This window comes from Hemitrygon akajei, chromosome 31, assembly GCF_048418815.1.
Source record: "Hemitrygon akajei chromosome 31, sHemAka1.3, whole genome shotgun sequence".
Lineage (NCBI taxonomy): Eukaryota > Metazoa > Chordata > Chondrichthyes > Myliobatiformes > Dasyatidae > Hemitrygon > Hemitrygon akajei.
The window spans coordinates 38,023,721-38,044,168 of NC_133154.1; the positions used below are offsets into that span (position 1 = coordinate 38,023,721).

The 20,448-nt window shown below is 42.2% G+C and overlaps 1 protein-coding gene across 2 annotated transcripts in view; it reads right to left on the minus strand.

The window, feature by feature from the left end:
* Positions 1–19,554, minus strand: part of LOC140719230 (histone-lysine N-methyltransferase KMT5C-like) — a 35,881-nt gene extending 16,327 nt beyond the window's left edge. Inside the window, exons 1-4 of one of the 2 annotated variants that reach the window (XM_073033691.1) lie at positions 19,463–19,554; positions 12,092–12,218; positions 7,949–8,114; positions 6,170–6,279 (exon numbers count right to left, since the gene is read on the minus strand). In XM_073033691.1, coding sequence (XP_072889792.1) covers positions 6,170–6,279; positions 7,949–8,114; positions 12,092–12,201 — 386 coding nt within the window. In that variant the 5' untranslated portion in view covers positions 12,202–12,218; positions 19,463–19,554. Of the gene's footprint in view, positions 1–6,169; positions 6,280–7,948; positions 8,115–12,091; positions 12,219–18,153; positions 18,268–19,462 lie in introns of those variants that run through there. The other variant, XM_073033692.1, reaches the window with a different exon arrangement.
* Positions 19,555–20,448: the final 894 nt, after the last annotated feature.

Here is a 20,448-nt window from a genome sequence, read left to right on the forward strand (position 1 = left end):
AGCAGTGCTAGTCCATGTCCCTCTATTTCCTCCATATTCTAAGAGCTTCTTAAACACTTCTATCATACATGCTTCCACTACCACCCTGGCAGCACATTCCAGGCACCCACCGTCCGTGCAAAACAAAAAAATTGCTCCTTTAAACTTAACCTCACTCACCTTCGGCCCTGGGGAATAAAGTTACCACCTACCTATTCAATCTATATCTCTCACAGTTTTATAAAATTCTATCTGTTAGAAATGGTAATAATCAGTTGTACAGTACAAAATAGGCCCTTCAGCCCTCCATGTCAATGTTATCTGTCTTCCTCCTGACTACATTAATACTGCATACACTCAGTGGCCACCTGTTTGTTAATGTGAATATCAAATCAGCCAATCATGTGACAGCAGTTCAATGCATAAAAGTATGCAGATGTGTCAAGAGTTTCAATTGTTGTTCAGAACAAACATCAGAATGGGGAAAGAAACGTGATCTAAGTGATTCTGATCATAGATGATTGTTGGTGTCACAATGGTTAGTTTGAGTAGTTTGAGTGGGGTTTTCACAGTACAGTCTCTAAGAAGCATCGGGCGAGCAGCAGTCCTGTGGGTGAAAATGCCTTGCAAATGAGAGAATGGCCTTGTCAGAGGAGAATGGTCAGACTAGTTCAAGCTGAAAGGAAGGTGACAATACCTCAAATAACCTCACGTTACAACATTGGTGTGCAGAAGACCATTTCCAAACATGCATGTCAAACCTTGAAGATGGGCTACAGCAGCAGACCACAAACATACATTCAGTGACTTTATTAGGTACAGAAGGTACCCAATAAAGTGGTCACTGAGTGTATTTGCACACATTAGGTTCATAACCTTCTATGCATTGCCCACTTAAGCGCCTGTCCAAAACAAAGTGGTTATATTTGTTTTTACCACCTCCTCCCACGAGTTCCAAATATCAAGCACTCTGTGCTTAAAAAAAAACCCTCAAATCTCTTTTAAAACTCTTTCCTCTCAACTTTAATTTATGCCCCTCTACGTTTTGATACCCGTCTCGCTTTTTGATTCAGACTCTGAAACCCATCTATGCCTCTCATGGTAGCGTAGCAGCTAGTACATCACTCTACAATGCCAGTGACCAGAATTCAATTCCTGCCACTGTCTGTAAGAGAGTTGTACACTGTCTCCGTGACTGTGAGGGTTTCCTCTTACTGGTCCAGATTACTCCTACATTCCAAAGACATATGGGTTATTAGGTTAATTGATCACATGGGTGTAATTGGGCAGCACAGACTTGTTGGGCCGAAAGGGCATCTTACCATGCTGGATCTCTAAATTTGAAAAATTAAATACAAGTACATAAGATAGCTTATAAACTGTACAGAGACTGACTTTATGTCCACAAAATGATGCTAGGCACAGGACAAACTGTTGCAAGAAACATAAGGTTGCTACAGTAGGCAATTTTAATTGTCCAAATTCTGACTGGGACTCCCGTACAGTAAAAGGACTAGATGGGTTAGTTTGTCAAACACGTTCAGTACATATAAGTCCCAATGAGAGAGTTTGTGACACTTGGTCTGTTTATTAGGGGATGAGACAAGACATCTTTGCATCTAGTGCCTATAATGAAATTAGTTTCAAAGTAAATATGGAAAAGGATGGGTCTGGTCCATGGGATGAGATTCTAAATTGCAGAAAGGCCAATTTTGATGATATCAAAAAGGATCTGGCAAGTGTGGATTGGGGCAGGCTGTTTTTTGCCAAAGGTGTCCTTGGTAAGTGGGAGGCCTTCAAAAGTGAAATTTTGAGAGTACAAAGCTTGTATGTGTCTGTCAGAATAAAATGTAAAAGTAACAGCTTTAGGAACCTTGGTTTTCAGGAAAAATTGAGACCCTGTTTAAGAAAATAAAAGAAGTGCACAGCATATAGGCAGGAAGGAACAAATTAGGAACTCATGGAATGCAAGAGAAAACTTAAAAAAGGTATCAGGAGGGTAAAAGAAGGCATGAGGTAGCCCTAGCAGACAAGGTAAAGGAGAATCCTTAGGGATTCTACAAATAGGTTAAGAGCAAAGGATAATTGGTCTTTTGGAGCCAAAAGAGATGGGGGAGTCATTAAATTGATTTTTTGCAGCTATATTTTCTCAGGAGACAGACACAGAGACTACAGAAGTGAGGCAAAGCACTAGCAAGATCATGGACCCGATAACAGATTACAGAGGAGGAGGTGTGTGCTGTCTGAAGACAAATGAACTTGAGTAAATCCCCAGGGCCTGACAGGTGTTTCCTCCGACCCTATGGGAGGCAGGTGCAGAAATCGCAGGAGCCCTAGCAGAGATATTTAAATTATCCTCAGCGAAGGTGAGGTACTGGAGCATTGGAGAATAGCTAATGTTGTTCCAACAATTAAGAAAGGCTCTAAAAACAAACCAGGAACTATAAGCCGGGAAGCCTGATGTAAGTAGTGGGAAAGTTAATGGAAAAGTATTCTAAGGGACCAGATATATGAATATTTGCATAGACAGGGACTGACTAGGGATAGTCAAGATGACTTGTGTGTGGTAGATTTTGTCTAACCAATCTTATAGAGATTTGAGGACGTTACCAGGAAAGTTGATGAAGGCAAGGCAGTGGATGTTATCCACGAGGACTTTAGCGAGGCATTTGACCAGGTCCCACATGGGAGGTTGGTCAGGAAGGTTCAGTCACTTGGCATTCAAGATAAAGTAGTAAATTGGATTAGACACTGGCTTTGTGGGAGGAGCCAGAGAGTAGACAGTTGCCTCTCTGACTGGAGGCATGTAACTAGTGGAGTGCTGCTGGGTCCTTTCTTGTTTGTCATCTATATCAACAATCTGGATGATGTGGTAATGTGGTTGACACCAAGGCTGGGGGTCTAGTGGACAGTGAGGAAAACTATCAAAGCTTACAGCTGGAAAAACGGCACATTGAATTTAATGTAGACAAGTGTGAGGTGCTGCACTTTGGTAGAACCAACCAGGACATGTCTTATACATTGAATGGTAACTGAGGAGTGTGGTAGAACACAGTGATCTGGGAATACAAGTCCACAATTCATTGAAAGTAGGGGCACGGGTAGTTAGGGTTGGAAAGAAAGCTTTTAGTACATTTGCCTTCATAAATCAGAGTATTGAGTGCAGGAGATGTGATGTCACGTTGAAGCTGTTTAAGAGATAATTTGGAGTATTGTGTGTAGCTTTGGTCACCTACTTACAGGAAAGATGCAAATAAGGTTAAAAAAGCACAGAGAAGATTTATAAGCATGTTACCAGGACTGGAGGACCTGAGTTAAAAGGAAAGCTTGAATCAGTTGGGACTTTATTCCTTGAAATGTAGAAGATTGAGGGGAGATTTGATAGAGGTATCCAAAATTATGAGGGGTACCCAATAGGGTAAATGCAAGCAGGCATTGACTAAAACTAGAGGTCATGAGTTAAGGGTGAAAGGTGAGAATTTTAAGGGAGAACATGAGAGGAAATTCCTTCACTCAGAGGGTCGTGAGAGTGTGAATGAGCTGCCAGCGCAAGTGGTGCACGCAAACTCGATTTCACCAATCAAGAGAAGTTTGGATAGGTACATGGAAAATAGGGTATATATGGTTGTGGTGCAGGTGCAGGTTGATGGGACCAGGCAGTTTAAATGGTTCAGCATGGATGAGATGGGCCAAAGGGGCTGTTTCTGTGCTGTACTTTTCTATCACTACAACATAAGTCACTGTAGAGTTACTGACAGGAAATGATAAAGCAGTGGTGCTTGGGGTGTGAAGGGGTAGGTTAGTGAGTGGAGGTATTGATCAGCCTTACTGCTTGGGGAAAGTAACTGTTTTTGTGTCTGGTGGCCCTGGTGTGGATGCTAGATAGCCTCCTCCCTGATGGGAGTGGGACAAACAGCCCATGAACAGGGTGGGTGGGATCCTTCACTGGATTCTGTACATATGTCATTGATGGCGGGTGGCCAGGTGCTGCTGATGCACTGGGCAGTTTTGACTACCCTTTGCAGACCCTTTTGTTTGCTGCATGCAGTTTCTGTCCCATGCAGTGATGTAGCTTGTTAGGACGCTCTCTTCAGTGCATCTGTAGAATGATGTGAGTATATGTACATAGTCCAGCTCTCTTCAACCTCCTCAGAGAGTGGAGGCCTTGGTGGGCTTTCCTATTTGTGTAGAATGTGTTTTGGGACCATGAGATGTGCACCCTCAGGAACTTGAAACTGCTCGCAGTTTCCAATGCTGTGTCACTGATGCAAAAAGGTGTGTGTGTGAACGGCACGAGTTCTCCTGAAGTCGAAGACCACCTTCTTTGTCTCAAAATCATTTTGGGAGCAGGGGGCCAGGAAGAGAAGAGAAATGCAGTTATAATTGAGTGTGGCATAGTCAGGGGAATAGACACAGTGCTCTGTTGCAAGGATCAAGAGTCCTGAAGATTTTGCTATCCTATGAGGAGCATTTGATGGCTCTGGGCCTGTATCCACTGGAATTCAGAAGAACAGGGGTGGGGAGGTGATCTCATTGAAACCTATTGACTATTGAAAGGCCTGGATAAAGTGGATGTAGAGTGATGCTTCCACTAGTGGGAGAGTCTATGACCAGAAGGCACAGCCTCAGAATATAAGGATATCCCTTTAGAACAGACGCGAGGAGGAATTTTTTTAGTCAGAGTAGTAATTCAGTGGAATTCATTGCCACAAACAGCTGTGCCAACCAAGTCATTAGGTAGATTTGTAGCAGAGGTTGATAAGTTCTTGATTGGTAAGGGCGTCAAAGATTCCAAAGTAAAGGTTCTTAATTAGTGAGGGCATCAAAAGTTACAGGGATAAGGTTTTTGATTAGTAAGGGTGTCAAAAGTTACAGATTGGGGGTTAAGGGAAAATAAATCAGCTATGATCAAATAGCAGAGGAGACTCCATGGGCAATACTGCTTAATTCTGAACACCTACGCTCTGTCCGCCAGAGAAAGCAGTATCTACCAGTGGCCACACATTTTAATTCCACATCCCATTCCCATTCTGATATGTCTATCCATGGCCTCCTCTACTGTCAAGATGAAGCCATACTCAGGTTGGAGGAATACCACCTTATATTCCGTCTAGGGAACCTCCAACCTGATGGCATGAACACTGATTTCTCTAACTTCAGTTAATGCCCCTCCTCCCCTTCTTACCCCATTATTTATTTATCTATTTATTTATCTATCTCTTTACTATTTTTCCCTTTTCTCTCTCTGTCCCTCTCAGAATCACTCCTTGCCTGCTCTCAGCTCTCCCTGGTGCTCCCCTTCCCCTTTCTTTCTCCCTAGGCCTCCCGTTCCATGATCCTTTCCCTTCTCCAGCTGTGTATCCCTTTTGCCAATCAACTTTCCAGCTTTTAGCTTCATCCCTCCCCCTCCTGTTTTCTCATATCACTTCGGATCTCCCCTTCCTACTTTCAAATCTCTTACTATCTCTTCTTTCAGTTAGTCCTGACGAAGGGTCTCGGCCCAAAACGTCAACTGTAATTCTTCCTATAGATGCTGCCTGGCCTGCTGCATTCCACCAGCATTTTGTGTGCGTTGCTTGAATTTCCAGCATCTGCAGAATTCCCCGTGTTTCTGACCTATGACTTGTGTTCTTATAGTCTAAAATGCATAGGCAGGCTCCTGTTTAGTTCCTTATTCAAAGTCAAACACAAAAGTGTCATGTAAAGTTAGCCTGGGCTTAATGGTCAGGTCTTATAGTGGACCTTAAACTTTTGACTAGGTGCACGGTAGCATAGCAGTTAGCCTAATGCTATTACAACGCCAGTAACCTGGGTTCAATCCTTGCTTCAGCCCGTAAGGAGTTTTGTACTTTTTCCCTGTGACTGCATGCGTTTCCTCCGGTTTCCTCTCACGTTCCAAAGATGTACAGTTAGGGTTAGTGATTTGTCAGCATGTTATGTTGGCACTGGAAGTGTGTAACAATTGCAGGCTGCCCAGTACAATCCTTGCTGACTTGATTTGATGCAAATAATGCATTTCACTGTATTTTGCAATGTACATAAGAGAAATAATACTAATCTTTATCTTTACATATTGCAAATTAACATATTTATCTCAGTAATCTGGTTGTAACTTCAGCACAAGTTAGTTAAGTGAAAGGCCAGTATCTTAACCCATGTCACAGATCCCATTAAAGGCGAGGAAACATACCACTTTCTCAATGACACTATCTTGGCTCCATTGGATTCTGAAGAATATCGATTACACGGGAGAATTTCAAAGCCACTTTCAGGTAGGAATATTCGAAGGTAACGAAATACCTAAAGTAGAGCCAACATTTCAGGAATTCATCAAATAAACATACTACTCTGAAAGATCATTTTAAGAGTAAATTTTATTCACACACACGTGCCTGCATGTATATTTACTTGTTTTTACTATGTGTATATTTTTATTATTTCTGTACACATGTATAAACAGACAAATGTTTTCTTTATTCTGGGGCTGAGCTTCAAACGATCTGAAATACCACAACTGCTGCAGACCTCCTCGGGAATGAGTTGTGGAGCTTTCGATAATTTTGGGAGTATCTCATTGAAAACTATCAAATATTGAAAGACTTAGATGGAGTGGATGTTGAGAGGACATCAGAGTAGGGGAGTCTAGGACCAGAGGGTACAGCTTTATAATACAAGGAAGACATTTTAGAACAGAGATGAGGAGGAATTTCTTTATCCAGAGGGTGGTGAATCTGTGGAATTAATTGCCAGATGGTTGTGGAGGTCAAGTCATTGAGTGTATTTAAAGATTATGTTGATAGGTTCTTGATTAGTAGAGGCATCAAAGAATACGGCGAGAGGGCAGGGCAATGGGGTTGAGGGATAATTTTGTAGTCCACTTAATATGTTCTGTATATAAGACCATAAAATACAGGAGCAGAATTAAGCCATTTGATCATGGCCAATGGCAGAGCAGACTTGATGGGTCAAATGGCTTCTGCCATTTTAATACAGAATGTAAAATAATTTTAGAAAAAAATGCTGATATTTACAAGGCTATATAAATTGTTTTAAAAAAGATAACATCAATTGTCCCTATCAACTGAGACCTCAAATTTGTTGCTTATATTAAAACAAGTTAGTTGATATAGATGGGACTGTTAAATGTGGTACAAGCGCCTAAGACTGGGGAAATAGGAGGGGGATATGAAATGAAAATTAATGATAAATCTTGCTGTCTGCATACTCTAGGTGCTGTTTAGTTGACTCACAGTTAAAAATGGCTACTTGGATAGCCATATTATGCACCAGATTGTTGCCAATACTTGGGGAACCTCCTCCAGCACAATGGTGCACTATGGAGACCAAACAGAGGAGTAAAATGGAACCATTTAGAGAAGCAGCACTTGGGTAAATAAGCTTCAGCTCTGAGATTTATAACTGCTTCTGTAAGTTGTAGAAAATACCCTAATCAGTACATAGGTGTGTTACACAGTCTTGTTCTGGTAGTTAGCAGGAGAATACACCACATGATGTTGAAATGTCACCTGAAACTGATGCAGAGGGTTCACCAGAGCAAGTTGGAACAAGATCAGGGGCAAGAACTGGAGGACTTCTCATAGTCTGTGCACCTCACACTCTATCCATCTTCAGGCCATGCCACTCAGGTAGTATTATTTTGTCTCTATGTGCTGAATTGTAACTATATGTACTGTGTTTTGCACCTTGAACCAAGAGAAACTGTGTTTTGTTCAGATGTATATATGTGTATGTTTGAACGATAATGAACTTTGAAATGAAGATGCAGACACGAGTGAGAATGGGAAAAAGCACGTGGCCACAATTCCCACAGCCAAATTGCTTACAGGATTCTATCTGGGCTCAAGCAGGACAACTGGGCATGGCTACTGGGTATTTATGAAACTGCTTCTGGCAAGGCTCTGCACTTTCACGAAAGGGTAAAAGCGAAAACACTCACTTATTCACTCACCTGAGCTTTGAATATTTCTTCCTCGAGAGACGTTTTGTGCAGGAAGTAGTTCCAGGCCCAGTCACCCAGCGTCAATGCTCGATACACAGTTTCCAAGTCCTGTGACTTCAGAAACTTTTGAAGAATATCCCTGAGGTATTGGTGCCTCCTTACGACTGGTCGATGGCTGGAATGAAATAAAAATCCATCATTTAGAGTTAGGCTTGTGGCTTCAGACTCAAGCAAGAAGACAATAAGAGGTCCTGCAGGTAACAATGTATTTTCCAAAAGTTTAATATAACTAGTAACTAAAATATAGTTCAAATGGAAGAAAGTCAGCAACCAAAGAAAAATTTGTATAGTATTCCTCACAATCTAATTTCTAGATTTTTGTCTGGACTTTGTCATTCTAAATAAACATTACCTTATGGAGACCAGAGGCAGATAGGTAGATTCTCAAAATCAAGGTGGCAATGGACAGAGATGGATAGGTCACAGATGGAGTCAAATGTCTGCATGGCCACAAGAGACAGTCAAGTGTGAAGATGGAGAGAAAGCCATGGGAAAGGAAATTACAGAGGCATGAGAGAGGAGATGGCCAGAATTGATTGGAAAAGAACACTGGCAGGGATGATGGTAGACCAGCAATGGCTGGAATTTCTGGAAGCAATTTAGAAGTGTGGAAGAAAAATAGTAAGACAATGTGATGAACGTTAAGGGGTTAATGACCTTCTTCTAGTATGTGAATTCAAAGTCTCTAATCACTTATCTGCAACTAACATACACTGTGTGACTGAAAGGTGCTTTGTAGATGGGATGGGAAAATAACTATGTCTGTGCTTCCTTGTTCTAGGAATCATCACATGTCTGTGCTTGGGAAAGCCTGATATACTGTCCTGAGAACTAACACTTAGAAAATGTATAACCACTGTTATGCCCGCAGCCCCCTCCTTGGTGAGAATCACAAGATCACTATTGGGTTGGGTCAGGGGGCCCAGGAAATGAGAGAGAGACGTGCAAGATGCCTCGTTCCCCGGCAATGTAAAATCCCGGGATATATCCATTGTTTCTTGGAGACACATTTGTGGATTGCGATCCTATGCTACGTGACAGCCTTCAGGGCAAAGTGGGCTGGGTGACGGGGAGAGATTGCATCATCCCCCAACCTGATTGACATCTTCAACCCTGCAAGTCAGGATAAAAGAGGGGCTGTAGGAACAGCCCCCTCAGACGCACCAGAAGAAACGCTAGCGATCCCATAATAGCGGGAAGCCATTTGAAGGAAGCCACGTGCGTTCGGTTTCCTTGCCTGGGAACCGGTGGCTGGTACCACGGAAAACGATTTTTGAACTAACAATGGGGAACCAACTCCCCCGACTCAACGGATCGGCCTCATAAAAGACATGGGCAAGTTTAAGACTGTCTCTCTCTACAACCCAAAAAAGCTGCATCTTTAATGACAATTGACGTTTATTTCTTCATCGGACAATACAGTAACCCCTAGACAAACGATAGAGTTATTTCTTATTGATGATTATGATTATACCCGCGCTTTTAGATTGAGTATTGACGACATATATTATCTGAATGTTTGTATTAATCTTATTTTTGTGCCCCTTTATAAATAAAGACTTTTAAAAATAGTACCATCAGACTTCAACGGACCTCTCTATCTTTGCTGGTAAGTGACCCAGTTACGGGGTACGTAACACCACTCAAAGACATATAGTACAACTTCGCTATTCTAACGAGTTGTAGTTGAAGTTCCCTCCTTTTTGTCACGTACGCCTGGGGTATAAATAAGATTGTTGAGCAGAGTCTCAGAACTCCGCTTTAGGAGTCTGGCCTTTAGTCTGAGACAATTCTCTGAGTTGGCCTGATCTATTCTGTCTGCTGCTCCTCCTGAGATTTTTTTTTCCCACAACAGGAAGGCACAGGACACATACATCCCAAAGAGGAAGAAGTATTCTAAAGGAAAGATGACACAACTGTGGCTAACAAGAGAAGTCAAAGCCAACATAAACTCCAAGGAGAGGGCATACAATAGAGTTTATTATTATATTAATAAAAATTAGTGGGAAGTTAGAGGATTGGGAAGTCTTCAAATACCAACAAAAGATAACTTAAAAAGTCATTAAGAAGGTAAAGATGAAATACAAAAGTAAGCTAGCCAATAATATTAAAGAGGATGCCAAAAGTTTCTTCAGATACATAAAGTATAAAAGAGAGGCGAGAGTAGATATCGGACCACTGGGAAATGCTGCTGGAGAGGTACTAATTAAGACCCTAGCAGTATGGTGGAGGTTCCAGGTATCAGGGGTCATGAAGTGTGTGAAGATACCATTGCTAGGGAAGTTCTTGGGAAACTGAAAGGTCTGAAGGTAGATAAGTCACCTGGACCAGATGGTGTACACCCCAAAGTTCTGAAAGAGGTGGCTAAAGAAATTGTAAGCAATGATCTTTCAAGAATCACTAAATTCTGGAAAAGTTCCAGAAGACTGGAAAATTGCAAAGGTCACTTCACTCTTCAAAAGAAAGGAAATTATAGGCCAGTTAGTCTGACCTCAGTGGCTGGGAAGATGTTGGGAGTTGATTGTTAACCATATAACAATTACAGCACGGAAACAGACCATCTCAGCCCTTCTAGTCTGTGCCGAATGCTTACTCTCACCTAATCCCACTGACCTGCACTCAGCCCATAACTCTCCATTCCATTCCTGTCCATATACCTATCCAATTTTACTTTAAATGACAATACCAAATCTGCCTCTACCACTCCTACTGGAAGCTCGTTCCACACAGCTACCACTCTCTGAGTAAAGAAATTCCCCCTCATGTTACCCTTAAACTTTTGCCCCCTAAGTCTCAACTCATGTCCTCTTGTTTGAATCTCCCCTACTCTCAATGGAAAAAGCCTATCTACGTTAAATCTATCTATCCCCCTCATAATTTTAAATACCTCTATCAAGTCCCCCCTCAACCTTCTACACTCCAAAGAATAAAGACCTAACTTGTTCAATCTTTCCCTGTAACTTAGGTGCTGAAACCCAGTTAACACTCTAGTAAATTTTCTCTGTACTCTCTCTATTGTGTTGACATCTTTCCTATAATTCGGTGACCAGAACTGTACACGATACTCCAAATTCGGCCTTACTTATGCCTTGTACAATTTTAACATTACATCCCAACTCCTATACTCAATGCTCTGATTTATAAAGGCCAATATACCAAAAGCTTTCTTCACCACCCTATCCAGGATGTGGTTAAGGATGTGGTTTCAGGGTACTTAGAGGCACATGATAAAATAGGCTGTAGACAGCATGGTTTCCTCAAGGGAGAATCTTGCCTGATGAATTTTTTGGAATTTTTTTGAAGAAATAACAAGCAGGATAGACTAAGGAGAATCGGTCGATGTTGTGTACTTGGATTTTCAGAAGGCCTTTGACAAGGTGCCACACATGAAACTGCTTAACAAGCTACAAGCCCATAGTATTACAGGAAAGATTCTAGCATGAATAAAACGGTGGCTGATTGGAGGAAGCAAAGCATGGGAGCCTTTTCTGGTTGACTGCTGGTGACCTGGTGTTCCATAGAGGGATGTGTTGGGACTGATTGTTTTTATGTTATATGTCAATGATTTGGATGATGGAATTTAATGGCTTTGTTGCAAAGTTTGCAGACAATACGAAGATAGATGGAGGGGCAGGTAGTTTTGAGGAAATAGAGAGGCTACAGAAGGATTTAGATTAGGACAATCAAATAAGTGGCAAATAAGTGGAATACACTGTCAGGAAGTGTATGGTAGAAGGAATTTCACTTCGGTAGAAGGATTGAAAGGGTAGACTATTTTCAGAATGAGAGAAAATACAAAAATATGAGGCGCAAAGAAACTTGGGAGTCCTTGTGCAGGATTTCCTAAAAACTAATTTGCAGGTTGAGTCGGAGGTGAAGAAGGCAAATGTGATGTCAACATTCATTTCAAGATGACTAGAATATAAAAGCAAGCGTGTAATGTGCTTCCTGCAGAAACTACAGATAATGAACAGAGGCTCAGTTAAGAATAGTAGAACTGACAAGTTCAGGAATGAGGGGTGGGCAGATATGAACAGTGAAGAAACAGAAGATGGATGGAGAGATCTTGACAGCAACTTGACGAATGCTTACCTGATGTTCATTTTGTGAGTCTGAAAACCCAAGTATGGATCGAGTACGAGGCTTGTAGCAAGATCATCGTACTCACATAAATCTCTAGCTGTTACACGTATGGATTCCATGTCCCGCAATCACCATACTAGAGTTTACAGGGTTTAAAAAGAAATAACACATTAGAGTGAACAACTCACAAAGCAATAAACTGCTACAGACGTGCAAAAATCTGGCGCTCTAGGTTCAAAGTAAATTTATTATCAAGCTATATATATGTCACCATATACTACTCTGAGATTCATTTTCTTGTAGGGATTCACAGTAAATACAAAGAAACATAATAGAATCAGTAAGAAATGACGTACAAAAGATGGACAACAACCAATGTTCAAAATGCAATATATTGTCAAATACAAAAAGAAAAACAAAATAATAATAGATAAGTTGTAATAAATAATATTAAGGACATAAGTTGTGGAGTCCTTAAAAATGAGTCCATAGGTTGTGAAATCAGTACAACGTTGGGGTGAGTGAAGTTATCCACACTTGTTCAGGAGCCTGATGGTTGAGGGGTAATAACTGGGCTGGGACCTGAAGCTCCTGTACCTCCTTCCTGATGGTAGCAGCAACAAGACAGCATGGAGATAGAGACAAAGATTCAATTCCAAATTGACCAATATTATATATTCATAACTTATTAATTGGAATAAACTCATCATTATTACAAGCTCTCTGGCTCAACAAGTGTGTGCTATCGACCACCTGTTTACACCAATTCAACATGAATCTAATTTCTCTCTTCTCTCCACATTTCACCATCTCCCTACAGATTCTACCACCCCTTACACAGTGGGGGCAATTTACAGAGGACGATTATCTACCAACCAGAGGAAGGAAACTAGAACACCTGGAGGAAAAGCACATGGTCACGGGGAGAACATACAAGCTCTACACAGCACTTGAAGTCAGGACTGAAACTGTGTCACTGAAAGCATAGGGGAATGGCTCTACCAGCTGTGTAATTGTCACTTTAACACAGTCACCAATAATTAAAGTCAGAGAGTTATACAGCACAAGACAGACCCTTTGCCAAAATCATTCAAGGCAACCAAGATGCCTTCCCATTTGCCTGTGTTTGGTCCACATCCCTCAGAACCTTTCCTATTCAGGTACCTGTCCAAGCAGCTTTTTAAAGTTGTAATTGTTCACACTTCTATCACTGCCTCTGGCACTTCCAACCCAGTGCATAAATAACTTACTTCTCAGACTCCCTTTAAATATCTTCCCTCTCCCCTTCTCATGTTAAAGATGTGCCTTTCTGGACTCTCTAACCATGGGATAAAGGCTATCTTTGCTCCCCCCCCCCCCCCCCCCAACCCACCTGCGATATTATAAACCCTGATAACATCATCTCTTGGTCTCCTACACTTGGGAGAAAAAGCTCCAATCTATCTTCATTTGACTTGAATTTAAAAACCATAAGTAGCTGAGAAAGTAGGGGAGTGGTGACGAAGTACTGGCCAAGAGGTAATGTTACAACTATAAAGGACCCTGGTCAGACCCCACTCAGAGTACTGGTCACCTCACTACAGTGGAAACTATAGAAAGGGTGCACAGGAAATTTACAAGGATGTTGCCTGGATTGGAGGGCATACCTTATAGTTTGAGTAAACTTGGCCTTTTCTCCTTGGAGCGACGGAGTATGAGAGGTGACCTGATAGAAGTGTACAAGGTGATGAGAGGCATTGATCGTGTGGATAGTCAGAGGCTTTTTCCCAGGGCTGGAATGACTAACACGAAAGGACACAGTTTTAAGGTGCTTGGAACTAGGTACAGAGGAGATGTCAGGGGTAAACTTTTACGTAAAGAATAGCGCGTGCATGGAATGGGGCTGCCGGCCACGGTGGTGGATACAATAGGGTTTTTTAAGAGACTCCTGGGCAGGTACATGGAGCTTAGAAAAATAGAGGGCTATGGATAACCTGAGGTAATTTCTAAGGTAAGGACATGTTCAGCACAGCATTGTGGGTCAAAGGGCCTGTATTGTGCTGTAGGTTTTCTACGTTTTGATTGTGAAATTTCTCAATTCCTCATCCATATACAGCACCCAAAGCTGTGTTGTACACATAGTCTAATGCTCATCTGCAGTTCTGTGAAGAGTTACTGGATTTCAGCCAATTTAGGCCAGTTATAATAATTAGAGCCAGTACTCTTCTATTGAGGAGGTGGTTGGTCATTCATTTATGATCCTCGCATGATTACCACATGAACCCTGCCTGTTACACATCATTGCCTGTGATGTGACTTTGAAATTGGATTACGTTTAGTACTGATGTTCCAAGCTCATCGACATTACCAGGACAGAAGCAAATAATTGTATACCAATTTGTGTCACATTATGTACATATAATCAATCTATGTATATAACTATCTCATCTACTTTTTGTGTTTTTTTAATTGCATTCTTTATCTTACTGTGTGGTTTTTTCTGTGCTGCTTCGGATCCGGAGTAACAATTATTTCATTCTTCTTTACACTTGTGTACTGGAAATGATGTCAAACAATCCACAATGTTGAACATTATCTCACTGCTGACCTCAAAACTTTTCTAGCTCTTAATGGGTGAGGTGAGACCAGTTTCAGAGAACAAATTAGGTCACAGGCATGGAAAAAACAGCAAATCTCTCCACAGAGCGCCAGCTAGAGGCATAAAACTTTTCAAAAGCTGTCCATGTTTTGCACTATTTATTTATATATTTCTTATTGTAATTTAGTATTTTTATGTATTGCATTGTACTGCTGCCATGTCAAATATGGTAAACTGGATTCTGTTTCTGATGAAGATGTGCAGAATTGTAATAGCAACAATAAGCGATTCCAGCAACTCTATGAGATAAGATTTCCGAGCCTACTGTATTGTCATCACTATCTTACCATGGTGCTAATACATCTGACTCATTTGGCAATTCACCACACAACTCAGTCCTGTCCACAGCCCACTGCAGTGTGGAACAGGCCCTGAGACTGATTTTCAGTCTCGTCCACAGCCCATTGCAGTGTGGAACAGGCCCTGAGACTGATTTTCAGTCTCGTCCACAGCCCACTGCAGTGTGGAACAGGCCCTGAGACTGATTTTCAGTCTCGTCCACAGCCCACTGCAGTGTGGAACAGGCCCTGAGACTGATTTTCAGTCTCGTCCACAGCCCACTGCAGTGTGGAACAGGTCCTTCAGGCCAAATGAGCTGCTCCTCCCAGCAACCTACCCACCCATTTAACATCTGCCAACTCACAGGACAATTTACAGTGAGCAAGTAACCCACTAACCACTACGTCTTTGAAATATGGAAGGAAACCGGTGCACCTGGAGGAAACCCGCGCATTCCCAGGGAGAACATACAAACTCCTTACAGATGGTGCCAGAGTTGAACTCCAAATGCCTAACTGCTACGCTAACGTGACATACAGTTCTATCACCCCCATGTAGTTAGCCACAGAGTGACTTACATCTGCAAATTAAAAAAAACAAGACTGGGTACTAAGTCCCTTATTCCTGCTCTGCTATTTATGGAGATCATGTCTGTTTTTTTTTAAACTCAGTTTTGCTTTTTTGCATTCATCCTATTCCCCTATTTTTTTTGTCTAAAAATCTATTGATTTAAATTTACTCCCCACAATCTATCCAGACAGAGAATTCCAAAGATTAATTACAATCTGGGTGAAGAAATTCCTTCTGATATCTGTCCTGACCTGATTCTATATAGATCAGTCTTGGCCCTAGGGAGACATCATCTCTAACTTGTTGTGTTTTGTAAAAATGTATGCTTTAATGAGATCACCTCATCCTTTAAAACAAAATATAGACACTGTTGAATTAATTTCTCACACAGCAAACCTGCCACCCCAAGTGTATATATGATGAAGTTTCATCGTATTCCTTCAGTTGTAAATGTAGGGTGTCACTGTCATAGAAACATAGAAAATAGGTGCAGGAGTAGGCCATTCGGCCCTTCTAGCCTGCACCACCATTCAGTATGATCATGGCTGATCATTCAACTCAGAACCCTGGACCTGCTGTCTCTCCATACCCCCGATCCCTTTAGCCACAAAGGCCATATCTAACTTCCTCTTAAATATAACCAACGAACCGGCCTCAACTGTTTCCTGTGGCAGAGAATTCCACAGAATCACCACTCTCTGTGTGAAGAAGTTTTTCCTCATCTCGGTCCTAAAAGGCTTCCCCTTTATCCTTAAACTGTGACCCCTCGTTCTGGACTTCCCCAACATCGGAAACAATCTTCCTGCATCTAGCCTGTCCAATCCCTTAAGAATTTTATACGTTTCAATAAGATCCCCCCTCAATCTTCTAAATTCCAGTGAGTATAAGACTAGTCGATCCAGTCTTTCTTCATATGAAAGTCCTCCCATGTAGCGGTTAGCGCGACATTGTTGCAGTCGGAGTTTGGAGTTCAATTCCAGCACCGGCTGTAAGGAATTTGTAAGTTCAAGTTCTCCAATTTCTTTGCACAGTCTAATCTCATACCGTGTCAGTAGGTTTATTAGTCATTGTAAATTTCCATATGATTAGGCTCATGTTAAATAGGTGGGTTGCTGGGCAGCATGGCCTTTTGGGGCAGAAGGGCTTGTCCTGCGTTGTGCTGTATCACTAAATAAATACCCTCCTTACATACAGGCAGCTCAGCAGCATAGCAGGTAGCCCAACGCATTACAGCCGCTGTCTGTAAAGCATTTATACATTCCCCGGTTTCCTCTCATATTCCAAAAATAAATATGGGTTAGGGTCAGGGTAAGAAAGTTGTGGGCATGTTACATTGGTGCTGGAAGCAAGAGCTGCTCCCAGCACATCCTCGGACTTTGTTGGTTATTAACGCAAACGACTCATTTCACAGTGTGTTTCAAAGTGCACATAATAAAGCTAACCGCTTATCTTATAAGACCAGAGCTGTGTATAATACACCAGATGGTGTCACCAGGATCCCATGTAACTGATGCAAGGCATCTTTAACTTTGCACTCAAATTTTCTTGCAATAAAAACCATTATTATCCATTTTCCTCAATGCTTCCTGCAATTGCATGTTAATTTTGAGTGATTCATGCAGGATACCCAAGTCCCTTTGAACACCCACACACCTTTCAAACTCTCAACATTGAAAACTATTCCCACCTTTCCCATTTTTCTTCCATCAAAAGAAGAATTACATTTCATGTCCCAAGTCCTTGCCCATTCACTCAATCTGTATCTATCTTTGGCAGCCTCTCTTAATCCTTTTCACAGCCCACACCACCTTAGAACATCTGCAGGTTTTATACCGTGCATACACGTGATTCCAGAACCTGAAAGGGTAGAGGTGGAGTTGATGCTTTCCCTGTGCTATATATCTATAACCAGTGGTCGCAGTCTAAAAATAAGCAGCTGGCCTCCCAGGACAGAGATGAGAAGAAACTTATTTATTCACAGGGTTGTAAACCTTCAGTATTCTCTGTCCAAGAATGCTGAGTAAACCAGAGCTAGTGTAACAGTTAGCATAACACTTTACAGGACCAGTGACCCGGGTTCAATTCCACCACTCTATACATTTTTGTATGTACTCCCTAGGACTGCGCGTGTTTTCTCCAGGTGCTCTGGTTTCATCCCACATTCCAAAAATGTACAGATTAGGGTTAATAAGCTATGAACGTGCTGTTCTGGTGACGGAAGCATGGTGACATTTGTGGTCAAACTCTAGTACAGACCATGTTGGTCATTGGCCAGACTTCCAAAACACACACCACATTCTGGGCTCTGTCTTGGGAAAAAATTGCCAAGCTGGACAGAGGGAATATTTCAGGGATGTGCTCTGCAACCTCCATGAAGAAATTCAACTCTGGAAAACTCCTAGATGCTTCTAGTGGAGACTTGTAAGAACCTCAAAGTGGAGAAGCATTCAGGTGACAATTAAAAACTCTAGTCCACGCCTCGGCAGCGCATGTAAGGAATATTTCAGAGGCAGAAGGAACACATCACTTCACAAATGACCCACCCACCTCTTGCCCCATCTCAGGCAGAGTCTATGGTTCTTACCACAGCCACCAGAGGAGAAGAAGCAAGTTATCTCCATCCTGAGGAACCACCCAAGAAGACTTCATATATTCTGGAGACAATAGAAACTGAAGATGTTCAAATCGTGCAACAAAATGGTGGAGACCATTAGACATAGGAGCATAATTAGGCCGATTGGCCGATCGAGTCAGCTCTGCCATTTCATTATGGCTGATTTATTATCCCTATCAACTCCATTCTCCAGCCTTTTCCCTGGAACCATTGACACCCTTCTTACTAATCAAGAGCATATCAACCTCTACTTTAAATATACCCAATGACTTGGCCTCCACAGCCATCTGTAGCAATGAATTCCGCAGGTTGAGTGCCCTCTAACCAAAGAAATTCCTCCTTATCTCTGTTCTGAAGTTACATCCTTCTATTCGTAAGATGTGGTCTCTGATCCTAGACTCCCTCACTACAGGAAACATCTAGACCTAGCCAAGACCAGTAGCCAGCACCTCCCTTCTATCTTCCAGTCCGCAGCAGCTATCAATTTTCTTGCGTGTATCTGCCTGCTCCACTAAGCTCCTCTAGCATCTAGCTTTGTTGATCTCGTATTTCCTGCTTATTATTTTTGATTTTATTTTGGCCACACAGGACCTGACGACAGTAGTGGGGGGTACACTAAAAGTCCTGGAGCATCATACACAAAGTGTTGGAGGGATTAAGCAGATTCATGGAGGAAATTGAAGAGACAACTTTTTGGATGGAGACACTTCATCTGGCATTTCTGAACTGGAAACGTTGACTGTCCATTTCCCTCCAGAACTGCTGCCTGGCCCAGGGTCTCTCCAGCATTCTGCGTGTGATGCTCCATCTGCTGACTCTTGTGCCTACGTCCAAGAGCCTGGGATCCTGTGTGTGGGACAGGATGTAACGGGGTGCGGATCTCAGAAGAGGGAACGATGAAACCAGCTGTGCTTCGACCTCTACATCTGTCCACCTTTCAACGGGGCTGTAGGAGCTAGAGAAATGTAGGGTTATTGTAGGGCAAGAAATGGAGAGTGTGTGGGGGAGGGGTGGGCAACCCATAAACCCCTCAGGTCTAAAACAGGCAGTAGGGAAGGTGGGGAGTGACTCCAACGGGACAACGTGAGGGCTGGGCTGCTGGACTTCATCATATCACGGCAGCAAACAAAGAGCAAGGGCTTGCATCTCTTTCCCATCAGCTGAAATCACCCCTTCGTCATCACCAAAATCCCCCCTACCCAAACCCACTCGAGCACCGTTAACTTCCCAGCTGTTTTTCATGAGAGGGGTGAATATAAAATTCACCCGGCAAGCTTACCTTTAAACCACTGAGACAATTTCGAGTGTCTTCGCGCGTCACACAAACCCGGCGCCCGGCCATTCCCCCCGCCTCCAAAGCCGACCAATTGGCTGGAATTCGCACATAACCTCACCGTTCTGACTCCTGATTGCGCGAAAGAACATCCATCCAGGTTCGTTTCCGCTTGGCAGCAGGTTAGGGTGTGGCGGAAGTGGAGGCCGTTCTGCAGCCTATGTTGCGTTGCTAGGCGACTTTTCCATCCGAACCGATTTACAGTATTTGTAACATAGAACATCATATAAAAAACATCTGAAAAGAATGACAATGCATTCGGCTTATTGAACGCTAAAATAACTTTTCAGATGTATTTGAAAATAATTACATTTAAAACCCGATTAACCTGGAGATTAACCTTAATCACTTGTAATATATCCAGCAAGTAAATAGGTTCAGGGGCGCAAATGCAATCAACTTTTGGTCTTTCTTTGACCATCACAGTGAAAGCAAGATGTCATAAAATTGCCATTGTTGACTGCATTCTTTCCAAGACAGATCAATTACACCTAATATAAAAATAATTTGGACATTAAAGCATCTCAGAACATTGGATTCTTAACTGGGTTTGTAATCAAGAGTTACTGTTGTGGCCTTTCATAGGTAGGTAAGACTATATATGTATATAGCCTTTTGAATGTGGGAGGACTGGAGAAAATCCACTCAGTCATGGGGAGAGTGGCAGGATTGAACACCGATTGCTGATGTCTGGTGTTACGTTATGTTACGCCGCTGTGCTGGCCTGACAATCTGGCCATTTTTCCTCTTCCTTCCAAGTCTTCTTGCAGTGTTTTGACATGAAATGTTGACGTACACACTATGAAGGTGTCATCAATGTATCTGAAGAAGCATTTGGGGTGTAAGGGCAATGAACTCAGAGCCCTCTCCTCAGTCCTCCATATAGAAATTAGCAATAGCCAGTAACAAGGGCAATCTCATGGCCACTCTGT